This window comes from Nicotiana attenuata, chromosome 7 (genome assembly GCF_001879085.1).
Source record: "Nicotiana attenuata strain UT chromosome 7, NIATTr2, whole genome shotgun sequence".
NCBI lineage: Eukaryota > Viridiplantae > Streptophyta > Magnoliopsida > Solanales > Solanaceae > Nicotiana > Nicotiana attenuata.
The window spans coordinates 4594000-4605032 of record NC_031995.1 but is presented as its reverse complement, the minus strand read 5'-3'; the positions used below and the strand labels follow the sequence as shown (position 1 = coordinate 4605032).

The 11033-nt window shown below is 37.3% G+C and overlaps 1 protein-coding gene across 1 annotated transcript; it reads right to left on the bottom strand.

Moving 5' to 3' along the window:
• LOC109229798 (probable 2-oxoglutarate-dependent dioxygenase AOP1.2) lies at window positions 8736–9662 on the bottom strand. The gene is made up of 2 exons (XM_019395351.1): window positions 9387–9662; window positions 8736–8978 (listed from the first exon to the last, which is right to left on the bottom strand). Exons 1-2 carry the CDS (start codon window positions 9660–9662, stop codon window positions 8736–8738), a joined length of 519 nt encoding a protein of 172 aa, XP_019250896.1.

The following is an 11033-nucleotide window of genomic DNA, read 5'->3' as shown; positions in this document are numbered from 1 at the left end:
ACTTTTTCCAAATACAAGGACTCATCTTCATCATTGAACCCAGCATAGTCGTTCAAGGTCTTGCCATCAAATCTAATCTTCAGGTTGTGCACCTTAGTCACATAGGTGCCCTTTTCAATGTGGGCTACATTGGCATAGAACTCTTTGGCCAAGTGCTCATTGGCATCAGGTAGGTTGCTGGTGAAGAATTTCCACCCCACTCTCCCATTGAACTGCCTCTTGACATTAGGGTATAAGATCCCTCTCATGTGTGAGTGATCTCTGAGGCCACCATTCACGAAACTTGTGGTAGGCTTTTTCACCCACAAACCATTGTTGCCACACCTCCGGGTTCCTTGTTCTCTCCAACCCTCCTGTCTGGGTGTCACCACCCCTCCCATCGTCAGGGATCTCAACATCTACATCAATGGGTTCTTGTCTAGATGGAGAGGCTGGAGGCGAGGCTGATGCTGAAGACTCACTACTTTCCTCTAAGCCAACAGATGACTCAGAAGAAGCAGGGGAAACTGGGGGTGTAGGCTCGTCTCTTAGTGGGAATCTCCCTGGAAAGTTTGCTGGGATATGGGTTGGCACTGAATCTCCCTCCGAAGGGAGGGGACTCAGAATGTGATGCAGCTCTGTCCGCAGCTTTGATTGTTTTCCTCGACTTCCCTATCGATTTTTGGACCGCTAGTGGTAGCCTGCTCTTTCCTTGACCTCCTCTTCCCCTGTCTCGGGAAGATTCAGCCCTCCCTTTTTGTGCATCACCGGCCCCTCTAGATCGGACCACTGTCTGCAGAAAAAATCAGTGAAAGATCATTAGTATTGGTGTTAACAGAAATATCAGAGACGAACAGATGAAAAGTTAACAGTGTTCTTAAAGCAGTGATCCGCCGACAGCGAAAAAAGGAGCGCGGCCGCGGACTAGCTACCACTGAGAGCGGAATTTTGAACTCGGCTGCGGAGGACTGGGATTCAGACTACCAAGCCTCTTAAGTTGAACAACCGCTGAGAGAGGATTTTAGGCGCGGTAATGGTAAGTATTCCCGCCTGTCACGCGAGTGACCCGGGTTCGATCCCTGGCAATGACGCCAAAAAGTGATCGTCTCCAACCCTATACCACTATAAAATGGAAAGAGTGGTTGATGCAGCTTTTACCCGAAAGGTCGAGATCGATATCCATAAGTAGCTAATATTGGTTAGGAATTGGGTTCCTATCCAATCTAGCTATGTGTGTTGCTCTTAATTGCACTTCTAATCATGATTTGTTTTGTTTCTATTCTACTTTTATGCTAATGAGTGCTGAAAGTAATCTAAGTATAATGTTTTTGTAATGGTTTTCTCAATTAATAAAAGGCACTAGGGAAGTGACTTACACCTAGGTGAGTATCTAACGGGGTCTAAAACTTAGGACAACCTTGTTATAATTGGGATCATGATATAAACATTGCGCATAATTACTCATTCTATGCCTCTCAGTAATTCGAGAATTGGGTGTCCAAACAATGCAAGCAAAATTGTCTCAAATTGGGTATTACTATCTCTAGATTTAACCCTTTAATTGGGGCTATCAATCTCTTGAATGCACCCTAATTCCTTGTTAGCCTGAATTTTCTAGACTTAGACTCTCTTTCTCAAGAAGACTCTAAGTCATATAAGCACGAATAAGTGTTTGCAACCACCAATTCAACAATTAAAGCATGAATCAAGCTAAATATCGCTAACCCATAAATAATTAAGCCCTGAAATTGAATACCCGTTAAATACCCACACTAGGGCTGGGTCACAACCCTAGCTAATGGGTTTAGCTACTCATAATCAAGGTACAAATCAAAGATGGAGATGAAATATAACCCATAAAAAGTAATTACAAGAGTAAAATCTAAGATTAATGGTTAAAAATGCTGTAAAATTACTCAAAATAGCTAAGTACGGTGGTTTACGTATTCCTCACAAACAAAAGCTGACCTAAAAATGTAAAAAAGAACTATTTATACACAGCTGAAATTTTCGAACAAAAATACCCCTACGGAGGTTCCGCTGACAGCGTAATATGTTCGCGGACCGTGCTCTTCATTTGAGCTCAAATTTCCAGTCCTCTGATTCTCAATTTTTCCCTCAGCGCAATTTGGACCGCGGCCGCGGCAAGTATTTTGCTGCCGTGCTATTTCACCGCGGGCAGCGGTGTCTGTTGTGCCCAAACATGCCTTCTCTGAACCTCAATTCCGCTGAGAGCTTAATTATGGTCGCCTCAGCGGTGGACCTTCCGCGGCTGCACTATTTCATTTTGTCAGCGCCTTTATCTTAGCTTTGAACTTGTGCAGGTTTAACTCCATTATGAGTTGGTTATGACTTTCTCGCTTCATTTCGACCAAACACTGCAAACAAGCACAATAAGTTAGTTTTTGGGAATACTTTTACACATTTTTTATCCAAAACCTAAGCAAAAAGGAGTATAAGATAGGCTAGAATCCCTAGTTATCAGCCTCTCTATAGCAATGGCTGATCTGAATATTGAAAGTGTTGATAGCTTCTTTGATCTTGTTCACTATATGACTGAGCTTGTAGTTAGTATCACTTTCTTTACGAAGGATATCTACAATGTACAGAGAGTCCAATCCAAGAGTTGCTTGAGTGAAACCATTTTGTATGCACCAGTTAGTACCAATCAAAGCTGCTTGAGCCTCCGCAATATTATGGTTCTCAGCCTTGACTGGAATTGAGAAGGCCATGATAATCTCCCCTCGCTCATCTCTGGTAGCTCCTCCTAGCTCTGCTTTTCCTTCTCCTTGAAGAAAGCTCCCATCACTGTTGATCTTGACTCATTCCTTATCAGGCTTTTTCCAGAGAACCACCATACTTTTATGCACAGGTTGTAACCTTGTTAGGAGATCGCAGAAGGAGTTCCATGGTAGTTTTGGATTACATTTTGGATAAGCTTTGTTGATTGCGGTTTCAATACTCCTAGCTATTCGTTGCTGTAATCTATAAATGTTGAAGCTTTTTATCTACATACCTCCATGCACATAAATCTTTCCAAAGAGACCAGCAAATAACAACAGGAGTAATATTTAAAACAAGTTTGTGGACATCATTGACAGCTACAGAAGCCCACCATTTGTTAATTATATATCTAATAGGGTAGGTGTGATGTTGTATGCCAAGAGCATTACAAAAGAGTTTCCAAATGTAACTAGCAGCTTGACCCTCTACAAATACATGATTTATGTTACTAGTAGTCGGATTTTTGCAGCAGTTACATCTGGAAACAATTTGTTGCCAAATCTAATAATCACATCATCAAAAGGAAGTTTACCATACCAGAGCCTCCAAACCAGAAAAGACATTTTAAATGGGATAGTAAAGTTCCATACCTTGTCGATGAATTGAACTTTTGGACTAGCTTTCCTTACCAGATTCCATGCACTCTTGTTTGTGAACCTGCCATTTTCTGAAAGCTCCCAAAAAACTTGGTCTTCATTGGTTTGGTTGCCAATAGAAATGGTTTGGATTTGGTGTACCGGTTGATCTGGTAGGAGCTCCTTCAGCTTGGTGATATTCCATTTCCCATCAATTATGAATTCTCTTACCAAAGTTTTGGAATTCTTTGGAGTATCAGGAAACAGCTTAGCCAGAGGTCCCTTTTGAGACCAATTATTCCACCAGAAGTTACTAGATCCTCATTTACCTGCCAAATAATATATTTTTCTGCAATATCACTCACTTTGAGAACATGGTTCCAAGTATGGGAGTTTCCTGGAGCAAGCTTTTTTGAGACCAAGTGAGATATGACAGAGTATTTATTTCTAATGAAACTAGCCCAAATAGATGATGTGGACCTTATCCTCCACCACCTTTTCGTTGCTAAAATGTTACTAATGTCTTCCATCTTCCTAGTACCTATACCTCTTTCTTCAACAGGGAGAGCAAGGTGGTTCTAGGAACTCTAGTGGTACCTCTTGTGTTCCTCAGAGGAACCCTTGAAAAAAATTAGCAAAATATTTCTCAATTAACCTAAATACTCCCTTAGAGGGAGTGATAGCAGAGAGAGTGTACACAGGGATAGATTGGAGCACACTCTTAATCAGAGTAGCCTTACCGCCATGAGAAAGCAGCTTACCTTGCCAGGCATTGAGCCTTTTAACAATCTTACTAATCATGTTACCAAAAAGTCAATTTTTTTTCTTCCCACATATGAGGGACAACCTAGATAAGTAAAAGGAAAATTCTTGTCCATAAAACCAGAGCACTTTCTAATCCTGTTTATTCTAGTGGCAGCTGTATTAGGAGCAGTTAAGAAGTAACTTTTATCCCTAATAACCAGTTGTCCAGAACTTCTTTCATAGTCACCAATCATTTTCATGACCAACTTAATAGAGGTAGATCCACCACTACAGAACATAACAATATCATCAGCATATGCAAGGTGGTTAATCCTAGGAACATTATGAGGCATAGAGAAAGGGGTGAAGTTAGGATTTCTATAGAGAGAGTTGAGAGATCTTGATAAGACCTCAGCAGCAATAATGAATAGAGTTGGGGATAGAGGATCCCCTTGCTTAAGCCCTTGGGAAGAAGAGAAGAAGCCATCTCTCATATCATTTATGATGATAAAGTACCACACATTAGATATGAGATTGTGAACCGGTCCAATCCATTTATCAAAAAAGTCAAATTTTCTAAGGGCAGCATAGATGAAATCCCAAGCCATTCTATCATAAGCTTTAGCCATGTCCAATTGAATAACTACATTACCACCATTATTATTATGAGAAATATTGTGAACAATTTCCTGAGCTAACAAAACATTCTCAGAAATTAGCCTATCTTAAACAAAGCCACTTTGGTTCAAGGAGATTACTTTGTGCAACAAAGTGTTTACTCTATGAGACACAATTTTGGAGATAATCTTATTAGTAAAGTTAGATAGGCTAATAGGCCTAAAGTCAGAAAAGGTAGCAGGATTGTCAATTTTAGGAATTAAAATTAAACAAGTATGGGAGTAGAATTTGGTCAAACCTTTTCCGTTGAAGAAATCTTTCCCAAAAGCAATGACATCCCTCTCAATTATCTCCCAGAAATTATGAAAGAAGGTGTCATTGAAGCCATCTGGTCTTGCTGTGTTGTGGGGGCTAAGGCTAAAGACTGCTTCCTTGATTTCATTATCCTCTGGGATCTTGCTAAGAATGTTGTTATCATCATCTGAAATGCATAAAGGAATACAATCCAGAATAGGATTGTTGATTATGGGAGGGGTAAGGTTGAAGATTGTTTGAAAATGCCTCACTGCTTTTCTGGCTATCTTCTCATCTCCCTTGATCCAATTTCCTTTACTGTTTTTGATGCGATTGATCTGTTTCCTTCTTCTTTTCTCTCTGAGGATTGAATGAAAATATCTGGTATTCTTTTGCCCCTCTTCAAACCACTTTACCTGATATTTTTGTCTGAGCATGGACTCTTGAAGACTAAGCCATCTAATATACTGAGCATGAGCCTTGTTAACATCTTCTCAACTCTTTTCCGAATTATTTTCAATATCAATGTCCTCCAACTTCTCAAGTTTATCCTCTTGGTAACAGCTTCATTGATATCCCCAATTTCATTCCTAGACCATTGAGAAAGTCTTTTACTAAGAGACTTGAGTTTACTTTGAAGGATCACATAGGATTCCCAACCACTTTTGTTTTCCAGGATTCCTTGGCAATGTCATAAAAACCCTCTATGTTTACCCAACAATTCAGAAATCTGAAATACTTAATGTGCTGATGTTTACCCTCCAAATTCTTTATAAGGAGAGGTCTGTGATCTGATCCTGTCCTAGCCAGATGCCTAACACAATTTCTTTGAAACAATTGATCCCAAAGGTCATTAACAATGATTCTGTCTAATCTTTTCCAGATTTTTTTCTCAGGTCTTCTGTTATTGCACCAAGTTAAGTTAGAACCATTGTAACCAATATCAATGAGGCCCAATTGTTGATACAGGTCTGAAACTCTAGGATTCTATACATTCTGTGCGGCTTACCCCCTAGTTTTTCATTAGGATTCATGATTATATTGAAATCCCCGCCTACGCACCAAGGGACATCAATCACCATATTATCCTGTTCAAGAGACAGCAGAGGTCCCTCCTGTCTTTGGACTTGCATTTAGCATAAAGAGCCGTAAAACAGATGTCCTGCATACCAATAACATTATGTATTTTGATAGTAATATGTTGATCACTGATGGCAGTGGCTTTAATGAAGTTGTAGGCATTCCAAAAACACCATATTTGACAATTGTTGTTGAAGCAGCAGAGTTGAAATCCTAAGAATTTCCTGTAACCATCTAATTTTTCTTTTGAGACAAAAGTTTCAAAGATAGCCATATATTGAGTGTTATTGATGTTGATCAACTTCTTTAGCCTGTGAATGGCTTTCTTGGATCTAACTCCCCTAATATTCCAAAATAGAGCACTAATCATTGAGATCATTCGGGGTGTTGTCTTCCTTTTGATTCCTTCTCACTGAAGGTTGAGTCTTGTTCCTGTGTCTTTTGCCACTTTTTCTGGTTTCAAAACTTCCTCTTCTTGTATTTTGTTGTTGATCTTCTATTTGGGTGTGAGAATATTGATCTTCCTTTCTCAATTCCTGCTGGTTATTCGATTGCTCTACTTCTTGTAAGCTATCCGAAATATCATTCTCTTGATTAATGTTGTTGCATTCTTCCTTGTTCTCATATAAGTCCACTACCAGTTGAAGCCCAGGTTGATTCCTTATCTCTGTTGGGACAGTAGATGAACTGGACTCACCACACTGCTCTTCGGTTTCTATCCCCTCAATTTTGTCTTCTTGACTGATTTGTCTAAGGCTATTTTGCAATTGTTGATCAATTCCTCTATTAAGCTTATTTACTTTTTCAAAGATATCCTTGTTGTTATTCTCATCCGTTTGATCCTCCTGAAAGGTATTATTTTTTGTAACAGGGCTAAGGATACTTACTTTAATGGATTGCCTAGTAAAATCATTTTGTTTTGCTGCTGAATCAGACATTTCCCTTCTTTTGCTGGTAACCGGTTTGAACAAAACTTTTCTCTTCTTTTTTGGCATTTTCTTTGTCTTCTTTTGCTTGGTCTTCTTCTTTCTATCCTTTTTGTTTTTGAGTTTGGCTTCTTCATTTTGATGTTTTTGAATAGTCTCTGAAATTTGGGATTTTGAAATTCTTCATCAGTGTTCTTAGCAGACTTGCTCCCCTCTTGCTCTGTGGCTAACTGAGTGTCTTTTCCAGATTTTGAACCTCTTCTTCTTCTTTACTTTCAGCTTTCTTTTTTTCAAGAGCCCTGCAATTGATCATGTAATGACCAATTTTCCTACAATGTTTGCAATATTTTGGGACCCCTTCATATTCCAGCTTTTGAGTGTAGCCTTTGAGAGGTGAATCCTCATACTCTTGACCAACAAAAACACTTGAGGTAGTGGCTTAAGCAGATCCACTTCTACTCTGATTTTAGCCATGCTTGGCCTTGTTCTTCCCATAGTTGCAGCATCCAAAGCTAGAGGAGTTCCGACTGAGCTTAAAAGTTGTTTAATGTAATGCCAATCATGCATATGGAAGGGCAAACCAAGAAAAAGAACCCACGCAGGAGCCACAGGCAGGTCTTCTTCTGGCTTGAAATTTGGAGACCATCTTTGCAACCACATTTGCATTCCATCAATTTCAATGACTCTCCTAAACCAAACTTTTGACCAATCTTCCTCATTAAATAGGTCAATAAAAACGTTGTGATTATCAAAAACCCCAATTCTTACTGACCCTTTAAGAGTAACAATTTCTTTAAATCTTGACCTAATTCTGTCAAATTGGGGACGGGGTCTCAGAAATCGACCCACAATCGTAAATTTGCAAGATTCAGCCATTATACCATAGTAATCAGAAGCTTTGAAGATGACAACAGACATACCATTGTGAGTAGCGTGCCTGGCTCTCACCTTTTCTTTTTCTTGTTTGAGATCAACCGGCGATGAACTTGGTGGAGATGAAATTTTGTCCGCATAAGAGAGTTTTCCTGAGGGATTTCCTTGCATGTGAGAATTATCGCCTTTAGACTGTTGTTGCCCATCCAGACGCGCCGGTTGGAGGCCTCTCGGCGGCTCCTTCTGGTGAAGCATGGTCCAAACTCGTTTAATATATAGCCGTTAGAGAGATGACTTTGATAATTAGATCGCGACTTGCAGCTGAAAAACGTGATTATGAATTTGACTTGCTTTAAAAACTAGGAAAATGTCGTCTTTCTAAACGTTTTTGACCGTTCTAAACCTCATTTTATGTACTTTGAGGTGATTAGAAGATCCGAGAGTATAATTTTGAATCATTCGAAAGGTTGCTTGAGTAGTGAATTCGATGTGAGCTAGATTTTAAGTTTGATACTTACTTTTTAAAGCTTGCTTTTAAATTTTAGTTTTTCTGCCCTTTATATATTGGGACGAGCGTATGTTTAATAGAAGCAATAGTTATTAATTGGCATGTCGCGTACACTTTATTTTTCAAGTATACAAATCTTTATCGATAAAGCAAAATCTCTGGACAACAAATCAAATTAGCAGAATAGGGCATTCTTAACATCATAATCTCCATATTACAAGTCATAACGTACAAATTGGTAAATTCTCATAATGTTATGACAACTAACATTATTATATATGGAGGAGGAACAAACAACATAAATTACCAATATATAATTTATAGAAAGCTCAAGCTTAATAAAATAGGAACAATTCAAACACCTAAATAAGCTTTGAGACCCAAGCCAGCTCCAGCTCCTGACTTAATATATTCATAATATCCAACAGTGTCATAGGGCTTGAAAATTATAGGGTGTTCTTCATCCACTAGTTCTTTTTTAGCCTCTATAATGTCACTTGGTTTTGCTGATGAAAATAGCTGAATGGACACTCTATCAATGTCTCCCTCCATTGTTACTCTGTGGGTAGCTGACTCCAATGTATTATTTGTCCATGCCTATATAAATTTATACAAAGCCAAAAAAAAAATTACACAAAATGTTTTCTTTATAACCAAAAATTATCGCCAGTTCTCCAAAAAGAATAATACAACATATTTCGAGAATTTTTCTTCTTGTTCCCTAAATTTTTGAGAAAATATTTTTCATGCGAAAGTCATTTTTCCGGTTAATTAGTTACTGGAAAAATTGTTGTTCGATAAAACATTTTCTATTAGAATAAGAAAAATGACCTCCATTCCTTATAGGCGTAAGTCATTTTCCATACAATTCTTTACTTTGTTTTAATATTTTTTAGCTAATCTTACTCATAATTATTAATTTTTAATACTCAAAATTTCATCAAAATTTAATTTGCTACTAATTTCCATCACACCAAACACACTAAAACAAAATACTCCACTTACCATGAAAGAATCCGCCACTAAAGCAACGTAGGAATTTGGTGAAACATTATTAAGGTCAATCCACTCCCCATTTTTTCTATGAAGTTGCAATCCACCTTGATTTTTTTTTACAATAGTGAAGAAATCATCATCCGTGTGGTCACGCAATCTTATTTTACTAACATCTTCACGTTGAGGTTGAGCTGCTTTATAATACGTAAATTGCAGAAAGTAAACGTTGGAAAAATCCAAGAACTCGTCAATATAGTTTTTCAGCCCCAGGCTCTCCAAAATCATCCTTTTCAGTTTTCACCATTTCATCCAATTCCACCAGTGGCTTTGAGTAGGACTTCACGACATTGCTGCCAAATTAATTTAAGTGTATGTTAAAATTAAAAATACAAACTTGTAGAAAAAGAAATAGTACAATGCAATAATCAGGGGTAGCCATACTTTGGTTAGGGTGGTCAATTATCGAAAAATTACACTGCTTATATAGGTAAAATATTAGGTTTTAGAGGTACATAACATATATTGAACACCCTTTGTTGAATTTTTTTTTTACTTATTTCAAGTTTGAACACCTCTGAGAAAATTTCTGGTTTCGCCACTTATAATAATAGAATACACTAAAAAAGAATACTATATTACTCCCCTCCGTTTTAATTTCTGTGGTAAAATTTGATTTGACACAAAGTTCTAAAAAGAACGACTTGTAAAAATAATTATGGTCTTAAATTAACTTATTGTCATAAGATTTGGAAGGCTATAAAAGCATCCCAATTGAAGAGTAAAATGAAAAATTTAAACTTGATTGTTTTCAAGTATATTAGTACAATATTCTTTTTGAAATAAACTACTATAAGGAAATGGTACCACACATAAAATGGAGTAGATTGAAGGAGTGACGAAAAAGAAAGGGAAATAAAGCTCTTTTCGTTTGACATTGTTTCCTTATTGGTTCGTTCAAAAAAAAAAACATTACTGTATTTCTCTAAGTGGGTGATGAACCATGAGGTCTCAGGTGAGGCCAAAGAACAACACTACCTTATTTTTTTCTATTTGTCCAAGTCTTGTGACAGAATTACCTACTCAGAACGTGTCATATATAATCATATCTTTCGTTACACCACCAACACCAGATTTTCTCCGTTTAGCGTGGCACTTTAGGTCTGACTTCTTTTATTTACAGGAAATAAATGATTTTTTTGTTTTGTAACTTATTATGTTAGCATCAGTTATTTACTCTTTCGAATAAGTAAATAATACTTGTATATTAAATTAAAAACGACAACGATCAGTGCATAGTTGAGATCGAAATTATTTCTTTTGAAAAATAAAACAAGGCAGACTTGGAAACTGCCAAGGAAGCGTACGTATCTCGGGATTCTGCAGTAAAAAAATAGTATTCTTTTTGTCTCATATTATCAGTCGTGATTACTAAAAATAATTATTTTAAGTTATTTGTCACTTTAAAAGTTCAAGACAAAATTAATTTTTATTTTTACCCTTAAGAATAATTATCCTTGAATACTACAAACATCTCAATTATGGATAACTTTGTTCAAATACCAATGAAAAAATTAAATATTAAGACATGAATAAGGGTAAAGTAATCAAAATTCCATCCTAATTAGTTTTTCTTAAGGGATATGTACAAGAGAATCA

What these genes read in the sequence shown, in the direction of transcription:
- LOC109229798 (XM_019395351.1), bottom strand. Translation starts at nt 9,662, where the DNA reads ATGATTTTGGAGAGCCTGGGGCTGAAAAACTATATTGACGAGTTCTTG. An exon ending in TAGTGGCGGATTCTTTCATG is followed by an intron (nt 8,979 to 9,386) that starts GTAAGTGGAGTA and finishes AAATTTATATAG; the next exon opens with GCATGGACAAATAATACATT.